General features: G+C 41.4%; 3 protein-coding genes across 3 annotated transcripts; 2 read left to right on the top strand and 1 right to left on the bottom strand.

Annotated features, from left to right (window-relative positions):
• The first annotated feature begins 1,138 nt into the window (after nt 1-1,138).
• Nucleotides 1,139-1,942, top strand: LOC120104478. Its single transcript, XM_039115676.1, has one exon. The coding sequence runs from the start codon at nt 1,139-1,141 to the stop codon at nt 1,940-1,942; it is 804 nt and encodes a 267-aa protein (XP_038971604.1).
• A 10,256-nt stretch (nt 1,943-12,198) lies between these two features.
• On the top strand, nt 12,199-13,692 carry LOC103716352 (WUSCHEL-related homeobox 1-like). Its single transcript, XM_008804314.2, has 2 exons — nt 12,199-12,573; nt 13,273-13,692. The coding sequence occupies exons 1-2, from the start codon at nt 12,199-12,201 to the stop codon at nt 13,690-13,692; spliced, it is 795 nt and encodes a 264-aa protein (XP_008802536.2).
• A 5,319-nt stretch (nt 13,693-19,011) lies between these two features.
• Nucleotides 19,012-21,452, bottom strand: LOC103716351 (WEB family protein At1g75720-like). The gene is made up of 2 exons (XM_008804313.4): nt 21,133-21,452; nt 19,012-19,743 (listed from the first exon to the last, which is right to left on the bottom strand). The coding sequence occupies exons 1-2, from the start codon at nt 21,262-21,264 to the stop codon at nt 19,519-19,521; spliced, it is 357 nt and encodes a 118-aa protein (XP_008802535.2). The 5' UTR covers nt 21,265-21,452; the 3' UTR covers nt 19,012-19,518.
• Between the last annotated feature and the right edge of the window lie 1,142 nt (nt 21,453-22,594).

Genomic DNA, 22,594 nt, shown 5'->3' with positions numbered 1-22,594 from the left:
CAACCGTCGTTCGCCGGGGGGGGGGGGGTGAAGGATTTGGGTAAGGCTCGGCTGATCCGGGTGGTATCGGCGGCGGCTTCCTTGTCGGAGCTAGGGGCTGTGGCGGCGGCGTCGGAAGCCAGCGGCGGAACGGCGGTGGAGGGGAATGACACGGCTGGGGGTGCTGCAAGCGCCGGTGCCAGTCACTGTGTTTTCCCCCCTTCTGAATCTCCTCAACTGTTGAACGGTGTGCCATGCCATTTGGTACAGAGCCACAATGCTACAGCTAGCGATGGGGATATGATGCTATCCGGGGATTCCACTTCTGCCATGGATGAGGGAGGGCATCAGAGGGGGCCTGAGGCTGCTGGGGAGACTGTAGTCACAGCGTGCCATTTGGCATAGGCTAACAGTGAAGCTCACAATAAGGTCTTGGTCCAACTACTGGCTTCAGTAAAGGGAGTACCGACTACTGAGGAGGTGAGTGCATGTGAGGTGAATTTGGAGGAATATTGTAGGTGTGGTCCCGGGGAGCTGGGCCATGCCAATCCTTCAAGTGATTTATGAAGGTACTCCTTTGGAATTGCCGTGGTGCGGAAAAATCTTCCTTTGCCCCGGCTTTTCGCAGGTTGGTGCTTCAGCACAACCCGAACATATGTGTTTTATTGGAGACTCGGTTATCTGGAAGAAGCTTAGAGAAGGCAAGGAGGGCGGTGCGGAGGTCATGGGAATTTTATGCTGTGGATTCTCAAGGTCTGTCGGGAGGTATCATTGTCACTTGGGCTCAGAGTGATTATAGAATTGACATTTTCAATGTGTGTACTCAAGAGGTAATCTTGGTCATCTCAGAAGGCAACCGGAGTCCATGGGTCTTTGCAGCAGTGTATGCTAGTATAGACTATAGGGAGAGGAGGATTTTGTGGGAGGAGGCATCTCAATTGATCAGCCAGGGCCAACCGATGTTAGTAGCAGGGGACTTCATATGCATTACCAATTCTTAGGAGAAGATGGGTGGTAATCCCTTTACCTTTAAAAGGAAATTCAAGGAGTTTCAGGATTTCCTTGACTCGAATGGATTGGTTGACTTGGGCTATTCTGGCCCGAGGATAATCAACAGGGGCAGGCCCGAGTTTGGGAGAGACTGGATAGAGTCTGTGCGATGGCAGGATGGGTTCAGTGCTTTCCAGATTATCACTTTAGACACTTGCCGAGAATTGCATCGGACCATTGTCCATTACTAGTGAGTACGGAGACATTTACTCCTGCTCGCCCCCCTTTTAGATTTGAGAAGCTCTGGTTTTGCTACCCACGGTCTGGGGAGATGGTTAGGGAGGCGTGGAGTATGCCCGTCAGGGGAGATGCCATGTACCGTGTATCCCGGAGGTTAGAGTTGACTTCTAGACGGTTGAGGAGGTGGAACCGTGAGGAGGTGGGAAATATTCTCAGAAGGATTGAGGGTTTGGAGGAGGTTATTTCTAGTTTACAGTCTCAGGAGGTGCAGAGTGGAGGCTTATCGGAGGGAGAATTGGAGGAGCTCAGGTCACACTTGGCTCTACATGATTCGCTCCTTAGACAGCAGGAGATTTTTTGGAGACAGAAGTCGAGGGTTCAGTGGATTCAGGAAGGTGATCGGAACACCAGATTCTTTCATCAGGCTACAGTGATTAGGAGGCATCAGAATAGGATCAGAGCTATTAGGGGTGAGGATGGGCAGTTGACGGAGGACCCGGATACGATTCAGAGGATTGTGGAGAGCTTCTTCAGAGCTAGATGGACAGAGCAGACAAGGGATGGGAGCCTAGTGGAGATTCCGATGCCTCAGATCCGGGTGTCGGAGGAGGAGACTGTAGCACTGATCAGGCCGGTGTCAGAGGGGGAGATTAGGGAGACAGTTTGGTCTCTTGAAGGGGATAAGGCACCGGGGCCGGATGGTTTTCCTCCGGTGTTTTTCAGGAGGTACTAGTCGATTGTGGGACAGGAGGTGACAGAGGCTATACAGCAGTTTTTTAGTACAGCTACGATGTCGAGGGATTGGCAGAGGACATTTATCACATTGATACCGAAATGACGGGATGCTACTGAGTCGGGACATTTTCAGCCAATTAGTCTGTGCTCGACTTTGTACAAGGCTACGATGAAGATACTTGCAGTCAGATTGAGGGACATTCTCTCGAGGTTGATCAGTCTGGAGCAGGGAGGTTTCTTAGGAGGGCGGAGTATTACAGATAATGTGCTTATTGCCCAGGAGTTTATGTTTGATCTTCGTAGGGCTCCGATGAGGAGGAGCTTGATGGGGATTAAGCTCGACATGGAGCGGGCTTATGACAGAATGAGATGGGATTTTTTGCAGCAGTCCCTGCAGGGGTTTGGATTTCCCGAGATATGGATTAGTTGGGTGATGAGTTGTGTGCGGTGTCCTTCTTTCGCCATCTTGGTGAACGGTACTCCATCCCGCTTCTTTGAGTCTACTGGAGGTTTGCGCCAGGGTTGCCCTCTTTCTCCTTTGCTCTTTACTGTGTGCGCAGATGCGCTCTCCAGACTTCTTAGACATGCTGTCTCCACACAGGAGTTAGAGGCCTATAGGTCGGCGGAGGGGGCGGTGTCGATCTCTCATATTCTTTTCGCTGATGATTGTTTATTGTTGGCCCGGTCGACTCCACAGGCCGCACAGGTTATCTGCAGGATTCTACGAGACTACTGTGCAGTGTCAGGGCAGTGTGTCAATTTGTCCAAATCAGCAATATGTTTTAGTCCGAAGACGAGATTGCTAGCGAAGCACTCCATTTTGGAGATTCTGGGGGTGGGGGAGCAGGTGGGCACATTGACATACTTGGGGATTCCGCTCTCAGGGCAGCGGCTTCGCAGTAGGGACTTTACCTTTCTGGAGCTTAGTATCAGACAGAGACTGGAGGGCTGGCAGAGGCACACACTGTCGATGATGGGGAGGATCACTTTGGTTCGGTCAGTACTCTCGGCGATTCCGACTTACTTCCTCTCTAACTCTCTTATCCCAGTGGAGGTCCTGAGGACTATCGAGCAGCTCTTTAGGAACTTTATCTGGGGGGGAGTAGTTGCAGAGGTGGTATACACCTGGTTGCATGGGAGGTGATGTGCCAGCCGACCAGGGCTAGAGGATTGGGATTGCAGTCCTTGGTGGTGCGGCGGGAGGCTTTAGCGGCACGTCATGCAGCTAGATTCATGCTAGAGCCTGACAGTTTGTGGTCCTCATTAATGAGGGCCAAGTATGGGGCCCTGATTTTGGGGATACGGGCAGGACGGCACCACTTGCCGGTCTGGAGGGAGATGTGTGCCAGGGTTGTGCAGGTGCTTCCGGTGTTATAGGATCAATTCAGATTGGCTCTTGTTCATTTAGAAAATGCGGTTCGAGGAACTATATGTGAAGCAATCAGGCATAAATTGATACCGAGATTACATGGTCTATTGGGGATGGACGGTCGATCGATGTTTTGGCGGACAGATGGGTGACTGAGCAGCCGATCAGTCTTTTGCCGACCCTGGTGGACTCGGCGAGATTGGATGGATACAGAGTCTGTGATTTATTTGACCATACTGGGGGTCAGTGGAGGGAGGGGCTGATTCGGGAGACCTTCGGAGAGCAGCTGGCAGAGTTGATTCTGGCTTTACCAGTTTCTTTTCGGGAGGAGTCAGATAAGATAGTGTGGAGGCCGTCGGGACGGACGCGGGTACGAGCTAGGGATCTTCTTCCCCTGTTCAATAGGGAGTCCAGACGGCAGATAGAGGAAGGATGGATTTGGAGGATGCGGGTTCACCCGCGTGTGGCGCTGTTCATCTGGAAGGGGGCATGGGGATGCCTACCTACCAGAAGTGTACTAGTTCGGCGAGGAGTACGGGTCACGCAGTGTTGCATGGTGTGCACGGAGGTAGAGGAGACTATTGATCATGTTCTTGTGCAGTGTCCGAGGGCGAGAGAGATTTGGAGTAGATCGCTGATTCCCTTGCCCCAGTCGGTGGAGTCGGCTCAGGCCCTGATTATTTTATTGAGAGCATCCTTGCGGAGCCCCAGATTTTGGAAGGAGGGTATTTTTAGAGCATATCTGGCTTACCATATCTGGTTGGACAGGAATGCTGGCATTTTTGAGGGTAGGTGGATGTCACCGAGGATGGTGGTTGACAGAGCTATATCACAGTATGGGGAGGTTATTGCAGCCTCTGCGTTATTCACTAGTGAGATGGCTAGGGACATCTGGGGCACTTTACCTGCTTTTACAGCGCCCAAGTTCGCCCTCGTTTCTTGGGTGCCCCCACCCCTTGGTCATCTCAAAGTGAATTTTGACGGAGCATGTTGGTGGATGGTGGATTTGGAGGGGTTGGATTTGTGATCAGAGATTCCTGGGGCAGGATGGTGGCAGTAGGGGGTCAGCGCAAGACGTTGTTGGGGCTGAGCTTCGAGCTACATGGGAGGAATTGTCTTTTGCGAAGAGAGTCCTCGGTGCCGAGTGGGTGCTTCTTAGGGGGATTCCTCTGTAGTGGTTGATTAGATCCGAGGTGTGGATAGATATGGGGATGGTTATCCCCTCATTAGAGAGATTCGGAGACTGGCTCAGGAGTTCGGTGGCTTCCAGGTAGCCCACGTATTTCGGGAGACGAACAGTTCGCCTCCTTCGCCGCACGGCACTCCGGGGAGTCCCTTTGGACATCTATAGGAGATATTTCTTCAGATCTGTACTCTTTACTTTATCGTGATATGGCAGGATGTACTCACTTTAGAGCTATATAATTTGCCGTTTTGAAAAGAAAAAAAAAAAAGAAGAAAGAAAGAAACTACATTATTCCATTCTCATATCTCAATCATCCGAGAACTAGTGTCATGCTTGTGCAATTCGTCCAGCCAGCCCATCAGTTGTTTTTCTTATTCTCAAAAGGAAGCACCATTAATATATATAAATATAACAAAACTAAAGCCTACTCCAGATAGCATGGTCAGAGAGAGATTCAAGGTGTTTCATCATACTAGCCATTCTACTAATTAAGTGGGATTATTGCTAATTTAGTGTCAACTAATTGGATATCCAAAAATATCTGGACAAATGATTGGCCTTCACACAAATAGATCTTGTAGGTTTATCATGTCCTCATCTATATCTTGGTTGTATGTAATTTATTGATAGTTGTATTTACCCTTCAAAGGGTGCACAATGATGGAGGTAGTATAATAGCAAAGTTAAATTGCAATCATAACTATGAGCTTCGTTAAATAATATTGAATATGTTTTTGGTAGTCGTAGTTGTGGGCTAAGAAACTAACATAGTATCAATCAAGATTTTTTTATTCTATCATTTAGTTACCCATGAGTGTATATAGATTCACGTCCTGCACTCTTTAGGAGAATCATATACAAGGAAGATGCTGCCCATGGCCCAGTCATTGATATGCTATTCCTCTTGGTAGGTAGATCAGATTTAACATACTTTTTGGAAAATCATCACAAGTACTTTGAATCATATTTCCCACTAGTAAAACCTACTAAATTAGAAACTAAAGCATTTTGAGTATTTGCACTTGTATAAAATTAATGGACAAGAAGGTTGATTCAAAGTACCAATTAGAGGTAAAGTTTATACTATCAATGATGGTGACGGTGTCGTCCGATTAAAAAAATGCTAATACATTGGTAAAGTTCTTAGGGGTCAATACCAAGGATCTGGTTTGAGTTTTACCCTTATTTGAATTTCAGCTAGAATGGTAGAATTTCCCCTGCCTAGTTATTAAAAAAGAAAGAAAGAAAATCAATGCTGGTTAGTACTTCTAATCACATTGATATTGGATATTGATGAATACAACTCATAAGACTACAGAGTTGACTTGTTTGAATTTAACATAGCCTATCTTAATGAACAGATCGATACGGCCTAAAATTCTAGAAAAAGAAAAACAAAAGTGATAAATTACCTCTTTTTAGAAGTAAGTTTTGAAGGGAGAGACTTGAGAAAATTACAAAAGTTTTCTTTTTAAATTTCTTTTATGAATAAATTATGAAAAAACAAAGCATGTAGGCCAAGAAGCAAATAGAATGGTAAAAGATAAGATGAAAGATTGGAAGTAAATCCAAATGTAGGTTGTTTGATGCTCTAGGAGCTTTCTTTCAAGGAAATGAACCATGTTGAGCCGATTATTAAGTTGTTCGGGCTTTGCTTGGTCGAATTAGTGAATGTTCAAAGTCCGCTTGAGCTCAAGTTGAGCTTGAACACATATGGGTAGACTCGGCATAGATTAAATTAAAAAGGTTTAAGCTTGGCTCCTGTTTAGCTTGTTTAGTTATACGAGCGGAGCTTAAGCTTGAATCAAACTAATTTCCAGCATAAATCAATCGATAGCTATACGATAAAGAACCTTAAATGAACCTAGTAATTAAGCTCTATTTAAGCTCAATTCCAGTATTAAGCTATGTTCACCAAAAATTAATAATATTCAACCAAAATATGGATTTGCAATCTCCCAGAAATAAATAATGAAGCCAATTTTATACCCTTTACACTGAAAGTATGACATATTTAAGAAAGTACAATAAACTATAGATATATTGATAATAGATAGAGACATAAATATTTATGCATAAACTAGATGCATTCTCCAAACGAGCCCAATAATCCAACAGTGTCAAACGTTGGAATCAGTAACCTAACAAAGCCCTTTTTTTCTGTGTAAGAAACATTTTTGAGGTATTAATATAGTTCGTTTATTTTATTTATTCGTTTTTTTGTTCAAATTATGATTGCAGGTGATGTTCAGGTGCTATGAGATTCCGATCCATAGAAATAATTTAGAAATCCGACTCAAAATTCAACTGGGCTTGGACAGAATCCAACCCAAAATTCTACTGAGCTTGGGCAACTTTAGGTACATCGTGGGCTGGGTTTGGGTCGAAATCCTAATCTGACTCAAATTTGGGTTAGGTCGGACCGAGGCACCGGGCAATTTGACCAAATCTAAACTCGAATCCATATAAATGCTTAATATATGTGTATTAGGTGCAGTTTCATTTTTCAAGACCTCTTTAGTATCCTTTTAAGTATATGAAGTTCAGATCTAAATTATACCTGTACTTTGCCATTCCTAGATTATTTTACTTTTATTATTATTCATTTTTTGATATGGATTTTCCTGCAAAATTCCTCATTTTGTAGCCGGAATGAATAGAGGCAAATTTTCAAATGGAAGACATCCTGCCAAATGCTCATATTTTTGCTCTTATCCATTTTAAAAACATACACAAAAAGTGAGAGGATAATTTCATCTTTGTTATAGAATTTGAATTATCACCAAATTCATTGAGTACATGGATATATCCTTTCAAAATTTGTTCCAACTGTTAGATATACCTGGTCCTCTTGAAATAGAATAAGCTGCGCTCTTCACTTTTTAAGTTATTGAACAAGAATTACAAAAAGGAGGAACAAAGCTTGGTGTTTTAAGCGTTAGAGAATTATACAAAATTTAGTGGCATTAGAAGAGTTAATTTCAGTCAGAACTATGGAATAGGATGAGTATCAATGTGTGTGTGAAATTTAGTGGCATGGTACGACATGAACGAAGTAGTCTCATATTAGAAGCATGTTATTTGGGAAAGTAAACTTAGTATAACTTTTTTGTTTCTTTTTTTTTTTCTTTCAAGTTACCACTCTCCTCTTCCTGCTCTCATGAAGGAGCCTGTGTGATTCTTATACTAACTCAACGAAAAAAACCACCCTCTTTTTTCTTTTTTTTTTTCTTTTTTTTCTTTTTTTTTTGTGAAATGGCAATTCATATAGCTCTAACGTGAGTACATCCTACCAAATCAAAAGAAAGCAAAGAGTAAAAGAGAAGGGGTATGTCTCCTACAGATATTCAGATGATCTCTCCGGAGTGCTAGGCAATAAAAGAAGTGATCCGGTTTACTGCGCTGTTCGCCTCCTAAAACACATGTAATGCCTGAAAATAACTCAGCTCTTGAGCTAGTCAATAAAAAAAACCACCCTCTCATTACAATGGAGAGTGACCGACAGTATGAAAAGAGTACCACATAAATGGGGCACCCTTAGACAGTATGTGAAGATGGTAACATGTCAAGTAAGCCATTACTTGTATCCATCTCGTATTTGCATGGAATGAATTGGATGGATTGGATTAGAAAAAGGTATATTTTTTTTTTTCATACTAATCCATTTTTCTTTGCTTCGAGGAGGAAATTAATGAAAAGTTATATATATTCAGATTGGGTTCAAGGTGGATATAAAATCTGCCCGAATCTACTGTGGGTCTAGAAAAGTCCGCCTCGCTAAGATCATATCAAGTATCTATGAGGTAAGAGTAAATTACTAACTCTAACTGTACATTTCAAGACAATGCATGATTGCTAGTACTTAGAGAGAGCCAATCGACTAGCTCAACTACAATAAGTCAAGACCTGCGTTTAAGCCCCGTGTATACAACTTGAAGATCCCTACAGACACATAAGATTACAAGCAATCCAAGCAAGCCCTCCCTCTTCAATTTATCAAACACTTTGAATCTCCTCAAAATGCAGGTTGTACGTTATCTTTTGTTGCGATCTAGGCATCATGCCATCTCTTTTCCAATCAATTGTATGCCCACAAGAAAAAGAGAAAAGAAAACATTTCCCTTTTTTTTTTCTTTTTGGTAAACTAGATATATCATACAATATGGATACATCCAAAAAAGTCAAAAAAGATAAAGGGGCGGAGATGGAATGGTGAAGTCTCGTAGCCATTGCAACTCTAGGTACTAAAGAGTTGTGCAACAAATGATGCAACCTAATCACCAGCTCTGTTTACTTCACGATATACATGGGTGACCTGGATGGCCACACATTTTCTTAATTGGTTGTGAACATCCTGTAAGGCTGTAACAATAGATGCCCGTCGTCAGTCCTGCTAGCATGACCTTGGATCCATCTAATCATCATTGTCGAGATCTCTTTCAAGTGAATCCGGTCCGCCCTTAACGTGAGCCGTGCGTAGATAATGCTTTTTAATGCGACTCTAAACTCAACTTCAGGGATGGAAGTGTCACCAATCTGGAATCTGCATATGATCACAAATCTAGTCTCCCCTCTTCTCTAAGTTTCTTTTCTTTTCTTTTATTTACGAAAGAAGGAAAGTGGAAGCGGAGGGGCGGTCAAAACTAGAGCGTTGCCTGGATGCTTCAGATAGATCAGACAATCTTCCAACATATCTTTGTGTAATCTCTTCGGATCTCCTGTGCGAACATCAGCAGTGGATCATTACCCGAAGAAAAGGAGGCGTTTTTGTACCACCCCTGGGAGCTGCTCCCTAGCGAAGGCTCTCCTATATAAGGCATTAGATATAGGGTCCTACGGCGAGAGAGAGAGAGAGACAGAGAGACAGAGAGAGAGAGAGATCAGTGCGTCGCGTTCGCATGATAGGGAAAGGAAAATCTCATGATAGCCGTGTCAATATCAGGCAAAAGTACACCCACAAATCCGTAAACTTGCACTCTGGGAGGCTCAGTTCTGTGCTCAGAAGCAAACAGCATGCATTCAAACTACTATCATAAAAAGAAAGACATGGATGCGAGAGAGGGAGACAGTTTACTGGTGTTTTGGGGTTTGCGTCAGAGTTGGCGGAAAAGGGGAATGAGGGAGCCGCAGTAGCACGGCAGGAACTTGTGCTGGGAGATTTGAGTATCAATGTCATCTGAAAGGGAATCTACTCTAATCTTGACTATAACAATAATCTTTTGAGTCGTTATCTTTGAATACTTTAAATATATATACATGCTAAAAGATCTTTTTGTGAAGTTTTATTATATTAGGATTGAGGTGGGATGTTTATGTATACCAAATTAATACATTGCTTATGGAGCACCCATCTTACAGTATCACAAGCACTTCCATGGACCAGATGAAGTTAGGACCATATTTTGGTGAAAGAAATTGTCTTCTCTTGCATTCTGCAATTGGAGTTTCAGAGTAAATCTCAAACACTGATGAAAGATTGATTGTGAGAGACTCCTTCTGATGCATGATTGGTGATTGGTTGCCCCCACTGAGAGAGCACTTGTAATGGATGATAAACTACCCCCTCCCACCATCCACCCAGTAGATTTACCAAGACACTCATCATTAAAAAAAACTTTACAAAAAGGTCCTTTTGAACCACCCTTTGTTAATTTTTGTTCCCATTAGAGGAATAGACATACGTCTTGGCTCAATCGGAGTAAAATTTTTAATTAGATTAGATCCACCGTTGAGCTGATGGATCAATCCAACCGTAAACCAAGATGCACAAACATATTTGTATTGCTTCTTTTTTTTTCTTCTATTTTTTTTATCCATCTCTGTGCATGTTAGTTTGTCCTTGGATTGATTTGTTGAGCTAGTGGATCTTGTTCGACTGATAGTTCCTCCTCAATAAAATATAGTTTATTTTTTTTTCATGTGTAGCAAGATTGATTTACTGAGCTAGTGGATCTTGTTCGACTAATGTTTCTTTTTCGTAAAATATAGTTTAATATTTTTTTTGTGTGTATGCATGCGTGTGCATGTGTGTGAATGCGCACGTGCATGTGCGCATGTGGGTTCATGTGCGGAAGAGATTGAGCCTTTCCTTGTCTTAGAATACCTAGAGCCTTAATGACCTAGGTTTAGAAGTTTTAGGGAAGACTCACATAAGTCGGTGTGTGTGGAAGAGATTGAGCCTTGTCTTATCTTTAGAATATTAGAGCCCTGATGACCCAGGTTCAGAAGTTTTAGGGGACACTCACATGAGTCATGAGTCATGCAAGCGTCAGCCGCGAGTTCTTAGGGCACAAAGAGGGATGCAGGGGGAAAGGTCCAAAATGATGAGGTTTTCATGAACAGGGGGGAGGCTCTCCAAAATCCACCCTCCATCAATGCAAAAACACATCAGTACTCTCAAGTACCGTGGGCCTGGGGTTCCCCTTTTCAGTCAAAAAAAGAGAACAGCTACAAAGTTTTCTACGGTTTTTTCTTTCCAGCATTTGAACGTATTAATATGATCACAAAGATTAGATCTTCTGGTTTCAGACGTACCACTTCTGTACTTTTTTTTGTGTGGTTAGAATACCACTTGTGTACTTGAATGGGGAATGAAGAAAAGAGATAGACTAACGTGTCAATATATACTGTAACTTCAGTAGCATCTGCTGGATGCCATTACAGTAATAACATAACCAATTTGTGGAGCCTGTGATGAATCCAAGTAGGCTAAATATACTTGCAAAGATGACTTTGGAATGTTTCTTGTTGCCAATAAAGCGACGAGTTACGTATATTGTCATGCCCCTGCCTTCGTGGGCTTGTCACGTTCCTGTCTTCATGGGGCACGTGCGGCATCCAGTATCCACGTGGGGGCTACATGAGGAAGGAACACGAGGCTTTCCTGTCATATATTATCCGGTTTCGGAGTTCGTATATGCGCGCCGCACGCACCGCTCACATCTCTCTCCGATTTTATTTTCCACCCAAAATGCATATGCAGAATTTGGAGAGACATGCTTCATATGTCCAGACTCTAAAACGAATCTTTTGATGCGAAATTGTTGGGCCTCACATGTATGACCGCATGCTATACTTGAATGAACAGACTACTTTGGCCCATTCTATATTCCAGAGAAATCCCAAAGACTAATGAATCCCAAACACTAAATAATACCACTGAGCATTAAGGATTAGTCAGTGAACCAATACAAATAGAGATATATTCCCTTGGAAACACTGGGATTGCAATAACAGACACTACTACTGACTACAGCCACTCATCTTTGCTCTTCTCCCACTCTTTCATTCTAAAGTCACTCCCTTTTCCTCCTGTGTCATGAAAAATTATCCATAATTCTATCTCTCTCTCCCTCACCCCCTCCCTCTGTGTGTGTGTGTGTGTGTGTGTGTGTGTGTGTGTTTGCCTGTCTTAGGCTGCTTCGTTTGGATGCCTTTTCGCCCAAGCGATTCCTTCTGGACCCTATATTTTTACACCCTGTTTTGGCTTTTAGCTCCCATCTGTCAACTTCAGTCCCCCTCTCAAAGATATCCACCTGATACTCTCAAAATCTCCTAGCAACCCTCCCCCCCGCCCCTTCAAATACTTGCACCACTCCATCCCCCTCTCCCTTCATTCGACCCCCCTTGGTCCACCACTTCATTCTCTCTCCCTCCCTTCCTCTCTCTCTGTCTCTCGTTGTTCTTAGTTTTTGGTTTCATGGAACACCTCCAGTACCAAGAACAGCAGCCTGTGGAGAGCAACACCAGCATTGTGGTTGGTGATAGCGTCGGAGGGAATAAGAGTAGCTTCCTCGGCAGGCAGCCCGGCACAAGGTGGATCCCCACTGCGGATCAGATAAGGATATTGAGGGACCTTTACTACAACATGGGGATCAGGTCCCCGACCGCCGAGGAGATCCAGAAGATCTCCGCGGCACTCCGGAAGTACGGCAAGATCGAAGGCAAGAATGTCTTCTACTGGTTCCAGAACCACAAGGCCCGGGAGAGGCACAGGAAAAGGCTCGCTGTGGGCGTTTCCAGCACCGCCAGCCCACCCAGCAACAGCGCCATCACCACTGTGTCTCCCGGTGCGGTAACTAAACTCACTCCATTTCAGATGTATCTGTTTAGTAGTAAACTTTCCTCCTTTCTCCTCCTCTAATTTTGTTCAGTGTCTTTTCTGGGTTTCCTTAATTTGTTTTGGCCTACTGGGCGTTGGTGCTGCGGTGGTGCAGGTTTTCCTACTCCCTGTTCTTCTCCCGGGTTGTATGGTTGTGGGCAGATGGAAAGCAGTGGTTGTGGAGACTTCATGATCATGGAAAGGAGCTTTAGAGTAAGTCATTATTTTGTTTGTCCTTATCAAAAGGTTTTAGATCCTGTGCCACCCATCTCTGAGCTTTTAATCTAGGAGAGCAAGTAGTTGGAGGAGCATTGCACAAGTTAGCATGTCTCCTGTCGAAGTCTAGTAGAACTTATTTTCACCCTTACGTGAAATAATGGAAATTGAATAAAAAGTAGTGCTCGTAACGATAAAATCATCATTCTATGTGAAGAAAACAACCTAACAGCTCTTGCACTCTTTTACGTAAAGGGATGTGTTTCAGAATTGAAACTCTCATATGCACTCATGCAAAAGAGTTGAGAGATACTTCATTCATATAATATCACGTCAAAGATAAGAAGCATGAAATCTAGCATGACAGAATTAAGCCTCTTGGCTCTTGAATATCAACATGTTTATTTAAATTTATTTCATACTTTCATGGCTTAATTTCCCTTCCTGCGAGAACAGGAGTGTTGCCTGTCTGGAGCAGGAGATGGGTCAGGAATGGAGAGCAGCATGGGATGCACGGGATTAGAGAACACTGAGATGCCATGGATGTACCACTACCCCCCCTCGGAGCACGAAGCAGGAGTTGCGATGGTGACTCGAGAGATCGAAACCCTTCCACTCTTTCCCATCAAACAAGAAGAAGGAGAAGAAGAAGAAATGGAGCAAGAAGGGGAATTCGTCACTCGCTCTCATTTGAACAACTTCAACAGCACCACTACCAGCAACAACCAACGCTTTCCTGCTGACCACCACCACGTCTACGGCAACCACCAGCACGGCCGCCACCACCACAATGGCGGCAGCGGCGGCGCCACCCACCAGGCGACCTCCTTAGATCTCTCCCTCAACCCCTACTACTATCCCGCGGGGTCCACGTGATCTGATGCATGCCCCATGGCATCTCCTGGGGAAGAATTTCTCAGTCTTTTTTTTGGTGGTGAGACTTTCTCAGTCTCTGCGGCCAAGCTTGAGAAGAAAAAGATGGCAGCTTTCCACTTCTATAATTTAACTTCTGCTCCTAATGTAGTACTGGTCTGTACTGGATTTTAGTCACTTTTCATCTTCTTCAATAGGAAAAAACAATTTTGTTCTCCTCACTTCTTTTTTTTTTTTTTGTTCGGCGCCAAAACACATCTCTTTCAATGAGTATTTGCTCGTATCTCTTCACAAGCCCCCCTTTTTTGTTGATTGTTCCCTCTTGATATAACAGGGAAGACACCACTGGAATCAAACTTCATCACATCTAAATCTGGTTTTAGGTATAATTATTTTCTTTCGATTTCTTTCTGTTTACAGAACTATTGTTTGATTTCAAACTCTTGACTTTTGGAGGTGGGGAAAGTCAAAAATCACACAGTTTTCATATATTTTAGGAACTCCTTTGTTCTCTTCCCAATTTTTTTAAGCAAAAAAGTTGGACAATCATACATTCTATTGGAGGTGAAAGGGGCTAAAAAGATACTACAGGAAAAATGAGGGCTTGTCAAGCCCAACATCCATCAAACACTGATTATAGAGCTCAGCTCAAAATCCTCTCTCTCCCCCTCTATAAACAAGAAAAAGAAAGGAGCGGAGCTCAGAACAGAGCCATTTTCTCCTAACTAAAATCCAAGCGACTCATGAGATGGCATCATGAAGGTAACTCATCAAACAGTTGGCAGGCAGCATCATGTACTGTCATATTCTCAAGAGGTTACCTCGGATCTATTTACCACGCAGGAAATAGTTGCATGCTTCGACCTTGGGAATTGAATCATAGATGTGACGATCCGTGGGAGTATGTATTTAGTTCTACATTGATTATTCACTGGATAGATCTTGGGTACTTATATAGGATCAAGGAACCTAAATCATACCTTCCGGCTAGCAATTTTGGATGAGGTCTTGGGTTGTTACAAATGGTATCAGAGCAGATCTGGCCTATAACCTATATGGACTAAAGGACACTATAACACGGATTTATTGGGGCTGACCACATGCCAATAGTAGTGTTTGTAATTAGATTTAAATGAATTTGAACTCTTAGTCTGATGAGAACATCAACGCTTAAACGAGGGAAGTATGTGAGGACCCATGCGGACATATGTTTAGTCCCATATTGGTTATTCGCTCAGTAGATCTTGGATATTTATATAGGATCAAGAAACCTAAATCATATCTTCCGGCTAGTCATTTTGGGTGAGGTTCTCGGTTGTTACAGTAAAGAAGTGTGGAGCAATTTTTATTTGATCTAGTGCGGAAATATCATTGTACCTGTGTGTGAGAACTTGTACAGGTGCATGTTTAGTCTCACATTAATTATTCTTAGGAGAGAACTTGAATAGGTATACAATTTAAAAATTTCAAATAATATTTTCTGACTAATTTTTTAGAGAATACTATCACAAATATATTTGAGTTGATCACAAACTAGTCATAATATTTGTGATTGAATTTGAATAAATTTGGATTCTTAGCCTAGTAAAGACATAGAGCTTAAATGGAAGGAGTATGTGAAGATCTGCATGAATAAATCAAGATTGATTATTTACTAAATAGATTTTAATAAGATCAAAAATTTTAAATAGCATTTTTTTTATCTAATTTTTTTAGATGAGATTATTACAGCCTGTTGGAAACGGCCCTGTCCTCGAAAAGGTGGAAATTTTTGGTGTCTTTACCTCATCCCACCCGGGCTATGTACGTGGCATCGCTGCCTCATCCCACCCGGGCCCACCGGATATTCACCTATCACTGGGGACAAAATAAAGTAGGATTGGTACCTAAGGGCAACAACAAATACAGGAGTATAAAGGGAATTTTAAAACCACCGGTTTGAATTTGGATTGGAGAAACTTCCAATACAATGTCATTTTGGATCTACGAGCTAGAAAAGCTATGTAAAATCAAATGATAAGTGAAGATATTGTCCAATCTCACAAAAGATTATTTGGTGAATCCAATATTTTTCCTTGCCTTATTTGAGCTGATTGGTGGAAATATGAGAAACTCAAGTCCTGCAAGTTATGTAAAATTAAATGATGAGTGATTTTTGTGGCACTCACTATGGGTGAAGAGTTATGGTGTCCCTACCCAAGGCCAGGGTATCAAAAAAAAAATCTAAGAAGTTCCAAGTTTCAGGTGCACTAAATAAACCTATAGGCTCCAAAAATAGCAATCCACAGATGGTTCTCTATAAAAGAAGTGTAAGCAATGGAAGCCCTAATCCACAAATTGATTGAAAACTAATTAGAGAAAAAGAAAAATGATCAATAAAAAAATATGAAAGAAATTATATAGAAATGCAACGAGTTGCTATAGTTGCATCATATATATCTCATTTTAAAAAAGATAGTCAGAAGATATTATTTAAATTTTTTAATCTTGTATAAGGATCAAAATCTCTACAGTGCATAACTGATGTCGAACTAAATACATACCTGCATAGGTCCTTACATATTTTCTCCATGTAAATTTTTGTGTCCTCACTAGGTTGAGGGACTAAATTCAATAGAATCCAATCATACATTTCACATGATTGATCTGTGATCAATTCCAAGGAGCCCGTGCTACGGTATCCCCTAATCAACATGTTCTACAACACATGTACACAAGCACTCCCATATGTGCATATTAGTTGTGCGCTAGAAAGATTTGGTATATTTATAAAAGATTAAGAAATCTAAATAATACCTTATTGGTTAGCATTTTTTCGACGAGATCCTAGGTCATCAGAAATGATATCAAAGCAAACATGATTCATGGCCCATGTGGAATAACGAACGTCGTTGCACATATCCTTTTGGAGGTTAACCACGACATGATCTATGGTTCATGTGGAATAACGAACGTCGTTGCTTGGAGATTAACCACGGGCTAGTCATGATGTTTGCGATTGATTCAATTAGATATAGATCCATAGCATGGTAAAGTTGTGGAGGCTTGAATGGCTAACTAGGTTGTTGCTTCTGTACTTCATATGGGATAAACAACAGAAAGTGTGCTCTGCCCTTTCCTATGAAAATCACAATACCCATTCATCTGTGTGAGCACATTGATTTTAAGAACCGACGAGCTTCCCTACCCAGCAGAAGAGCCTTTTCACTAGTTAGGCTTTCGTGGTCATCTAGTCTTCACATTAATTAATCAGCAGAGCCATAAGTTATTTGACCAACAGAGGAAAAAGATTCCCACTCTACTTTGTTTCTCTTGCATAATATTGCTAGACTAGTCTAATTAATGGCTGAAGACACTTTGATGGATTTATATGAGAGCAATTGGCAGTTTGGAGGAAAGCTTGCAACCTTATCACTCCTATAATCTTGGGCCACCTTCTTACTCCATTGACTCCCACAATAGCTGATGTTGCCGAGCTGTGATGTGCTAATAACAATCACCTAGTTCAGCAAAAAAGGACAGCAACCATCAATGATTTGGGCGTATTGGTCATGTTTCTGATTCTTCCAAGTGAAGAGCTTAAATAGTCCATTTCTTCTGCATATGGCCACTGATTAATAAATGGCACCTCCACTGTGCTTTCTATAGCTAAGCAGGGACATCAGATTCTATCTAATAGATCATTGCTGGGACAATGCATAAGTTGCATGTGGATAGCTTTGTGATTCAAGTGAGCAAATACGGCAAGATTGTGAGGCTTATGGTTGCACCCAACTTCAAGAGTGGCCAATACATGATTCTTCTCTCTTTGCTCCAAAAGGTCAGACTCCTATATAATCCAAGGGCCAACAAACAGTCAGATGTCCCAAGAATTTCATGCAGTTCATATCATCGTCCCTTTGATTCACATCACAACCAAGCCATCTCATGATTCGATTGGAGAGAAGAAAGATTTTCTTCAATCCGCTCCATTCGAATGTCTCAAAAGAAAATTAGAAGATAGAGGATTCTCGAAAGTGGGGCATTAAGTTTTTTTTTCTTTCATTGATCCTTCATATCTCTTAAACTGAGATACATAGCCTCTAGTGAGGTCTCCTCTTTTACAATTTGAGTTGGATTCTTCTCCTAATTCGAATAGAACTAGATATCCTAAAATAAATATGATTAATAAAAATATTCTAGAGAAAGCTAAATTTTTTTGAGGAGATAGCTATCGATTTTTACATCAACTCTGCTTTCTGTTGTTCGGTTTGATTCTTCTCGGATAGAGAGCTATGTCCGGTCTAAGTCTTGCTAGAAAAGAAAACTTTTAGTTTGATTAGTTCGTTTCGGGGCCTAAACAATAAAATTTCGACCCGATTCAACATCTTAGGAAATTGATCGAAAGTTGTAGATCTCAAAAAGATATCCAATTTCAAAAAAAAAAAAATTCATCTCAATCGGGTATCGTACGACCAAATTATGACCTCCAAAAGTTTGGCATGAGACTTGGCTTTCCAATGTGGCAGATCTCGCTTCTAAACCCTGTTCATCCCTGCTCATAGTATACAAAGTGATCCACATCGAATTTGGTGGTCCTCCTGAATACTTGTAGTGGCCAAAATATTCGACATCAAGTTTGGTGATCCCCTAAAATACTCGTAGTAGCCAAAGTGATCCACATCGAGTTTGGTTATTCTCCTAAATACTCGTAGTGGCCAAAGTATTCCACATCGAGTTGGTGATCCCCTTAGATACTCGTAGCGGCCAAAGTGATCCATATCGAGTTTGGTAATTCTCCTAAATACTCATAGTGGCCAAAGTATTCCACATCGAGTTTGGTGATCCTTCTGAATACTCATCGTGGCCAAACTGGTCCACATCGAGTCCGGTGATTCTCCTAGATTATCTTAAGTTGCTTCAGGTTCTTGAACATGTCACAACAAGTGTAACAATTGAGGACCTCATTCAAAAAAACTAGTCGGAAGATATTTTTTTTGGATTCTTTGATCTTATATAAGCACCTATGATCTACCCAGCGAATAACGGATACAAAACTAAAACCATGCTCGCATGAGTTTGTTGTGAGACAAGGTTTAGTGGTCAGAATATTGAAGATTTAGTTTGACATCATTATAAATCTATAATTTTGAATTACATCTGAGATCAAAAAAAATTATGTGCTTGAATATGTTTGGGTTAAATAAATAGTTCGGCTCCATATATTTTGGTAAAATATATACGTCTTGAATTAGAAGAATCTTTGCAGCTTAATGCCGTTCATCTGAATCATTTAAGCCAGAGTACTTCTATGAATACTATTAGATGAATGGAAAGAAAGAATGAATGAGAAATGGACCTTTGTAATGCACGACATCATGTATTAAAGTCACTGATGAATGACAATACCACCTCCAATCACATTGTAAGACAGCCAAATATGGCACTGAATGGAGCAAACTGAAGAAAAATACATAGAAGATAAAAGGGAAGGAAAACCAATGTGAAAAATTGCCTTAATTGTTTGAGCACAAGCATGGAGCTTCAAAGCCCATGCCCCACATTTATGATCTATGAGCATTAGGTGATGCACCTTCTTGATAACCTTTCTTCTTAGAGAAAATCACTCCTATTAAAGGAATCAAGGCCTTTTTCTTCTTCCTCTTCTTCATTGGTTCTGTTGCACTGTCCACAGACATTTGTCTTTCCAAAACTTGTTCTTCCAAAACTTGAGCCAGGGTTGGTGGGTCAGCAAACTTAACACTCCTGTTCTTTTGCAGTTCCATTCCCTCTTTAATCACCGGTTTCTCCACCTGAATTTTGGTTGTACTCTCCACAAACTTGAGGTCTTCAATCTCCAATTCTATAACTCGTTTCTCTGATTCCCTCGCTTTCAATTGTTTGAGCTCGTTCTTTGTCATCTCGAGCTCTGCTCTGAGAGAACAGAGGCAGTTCGCCATTTCTAAGCCTTTCTTCACGTGCCTTCTCAAGGTTTTTCTTTGTTTCTTCTAACTCAGCCTTCATGGACCCGATTTGTGAGGGGCTATGCTCGTTTGAGCTTGCAGCAGATCGCATCTATTAACCAAAAAAAAAAATGATTTCATGAAGCATAACTCAAGATAACTAAACAATCATATGAGTTAATATGATAAATTTCTTCATGGTGTTATGCTTTTGGTCTATGCTTTTAAACCAAATAGTGAACCAATTTGTATTACTTCTTTCATCATGACCTATAAGGAGACTTGATCGAGGAACTACTCTTTTTCTCGCTTGAGACGCTCTTTTTTCGAGAAAGTGGATTACCCTTAAATGGTGAAAGGGATTACATCTATGCTCTTTTCTTTTTCTTTCTTTCTTTCATTCCTTTTGTTTTTTAAGTAGATTCATCCATATTGTTATACAAAACAGAATGACATTATAGCAACTCCGTCTCCCTCATTCCAAGTTGGGCTTCTTTCCTCCTCCCAATTTTATCCTCTGCTCTAGACTCTCTAAATGGGGAAGATATGGAGACGAATTTATCTCCTCTGTTCTATTTATTTATCAGTCTTAAAGAAAGACCTATCTTCTTTTGGGAGAAAATAATAATTATATCTAATCGAATAATAATTCAAGTCAACTATCTGGTGTATCAGATGTTGATGCTTTCATTAAATCAGAATTCCATGTGTGTTGCATGTGATCGGATCAAGACCATCTACTTATTCATGTGTCATATTATTTACATAAGCAATAATAATAATAATGCTTACATGGTGGGCATTTGATGCATCGTCACCCTTCCAATTAACAATGATAGACTAATGCAAAATGACCAAGTTCGTAGAGGTAACCCATGCAAAGACTAAGTTAATCGTGCTTTTTCATCACCTTGCTAATGCTACATAAAGCAAATGCAAAACCAATAACTTGGAATCAACCTTTAGTAATACCTTGCTTAATTGCCCATCACCATTCCTATCCATGCACCAAAGTGCACGCTAGGAATAACTTATCCTTGAAGCCAACTTAGCGGGCTTCCCCTGTGTTGACCAGTAGGTTTAATACAAAGACCTCCATAAACTTAACAAAGCTCCTGTGAGGATCTATGCGGGTGCGTGTTTAGTCCCATATTGATTATTCACCGAATAGACCTTGAGTACTTATAGAAGATCAAGAAGTCCAAATAATATCTTCTATTAGCCTTTTTGGTTAAGGTATTGGGTGGGTTGTGACAAATAGTATCAGAGCGAACTCGGCCCATAATCGATGTAGGACTAAACATACATCCACACTGATCCTCAATATCCTGCTATTTTCACGATTATTCACACCAAATAGCTTTGGCATCCGGCAGTTGGGTTAATTCTTCGAGTCACAAGTCACCTATCCATATATGATAAATACATAATAGAGACAGATTTGCTTTTTTTTTTTTTTTTTTTGAGCAAAATAAAAGAGAGAGAGCTGGAAAGAGGCTACCTCATTAAGCTTGTTGACATAGTCCTCTCCTGTTAAGACCCTCTCGCCAAAGAGTATAACGGCTTCCTTCACCGACCGGAATGGCGGCCTTGTGTCGATCTCGGCTCTCGCCGCCACTGCTCTTCTCTCCATGTTCTGTTCTTCCTCTCTAACAACTAAGACTGCCACATGGATGCAAGTGTTTGAGAGAGAGAGAGAGCGAGAGAAGAGGGGGGGGATGATGGAGGTGTTAAGGTGGTGGAAGGGAGGGGGAATGGAATGGTTTTATTTTGTTTTGATGATTACAAGTCGAGAGGTCGTCGGAGGGAGGGAGAGGGAGAGGGAGAGGGAGAGGGGAGTTTCATTTGCTGAAGGGAATAATAAAATGATGGTGCTTCGTTGCTTCGCGTCCACTTCACTGGTATTGGGTTAATTGATGGAGAAGATTTTCAGTTGGGTGAACGGTCCTGATTGGAGATGGTTCACCTAATGATGTTATCCAGAATTTTGTCTCGTGGACGCCCCTGCATGTAAATCAAAGGAACTTTTTTTTAATATAAAAAAACACGTAAATGACAGTTTATGCATGGTCTTGGTCCCATTTAAGGGTATTACTTTGTATTGCTTGAGAATGAAGTGGAAAGCAAGGGAAAGAAAAGGGGATTCCCCAAGGACTTTGTGTGAGAGTGTGTGTTTTCACTGTTTGAGAAAAAGCTACAGTTTCTTTGAGCAACAATCAAAAAAATATTATAGGAGGCCAACGGTGCCGTTGATGGGATTGCCCTCTTTGCTACTCACCATGCTGGAGGGTTTATCTTGATAGACCATGTATCTATGCCGGAGCTCCTGTGTAACCTTTTATTTTCTGATCTTATAGGCCGTTTTTATATCCGTAGGGTGTGAGCAGTCGTTGTATATAAAAAAAAAAACAAAAAAAACTATAGTGATAATGATAAGAATATGGGGATAATGTATGTTAAGATATTCAAATTTATTCAGGTGTACAAGGTCCTTTGAACCATTACATCATAATTAATTGGTAGGAATAGGAATAGGAATAGGAATAGGGGATAGGTTTTTCTTGTTAAAAGGATCATGGCTGATTAAAAAAGATTGAAAAGGAGAGTTAGTTGACTATTTTGGAGAGCAGGAATTGTGCGCAAAAAACCTAGCCACAGTTCCCTATTTCCTCCTCTAACCCTCTCATCTTCTCCACACTCTATTCTTCGCAAAACTTTGCTATTCCCCTGCTCTCCTATCCGTTATCTACCAATATTCAGAAATTCAGATCTGGAATCTGCTGTGAACCTGTTTTCCTTGCTGATATTTGTGTAATCCCTACAATCAATTGGAGGTTACATGACATGGACCCTGATATGAAAAGGAGGTTGCTGGAGCTCCAAGTCTCGATGAACATAGATGAACTTTAGTTGTATCAATTATAAAAACCAACTCTAGCATACTATTATAACATTGGACGTAC

Source organism: Phoenix dactylifera, chromosome 18 (genome assembly GCF_009389715.1).
Source record: "Phoenix dactylifera cultivar Barhee BC4 chromosome 18, palm_55x_up_171113_PBpolish2nd_filt_p, whole genome shotgun sequence".
Lineage (NCBI taxonomy): Eukaryota > Viridiplantae > Streptophyta > Magnoliopsida > Arecales > Arecaceae > Phoenix > Phoenix dactylifera.
Note: the sequence above shows the minus strand (reverse complement) of the source record. Positions and strands in the feature narration are given on the sequence as shown.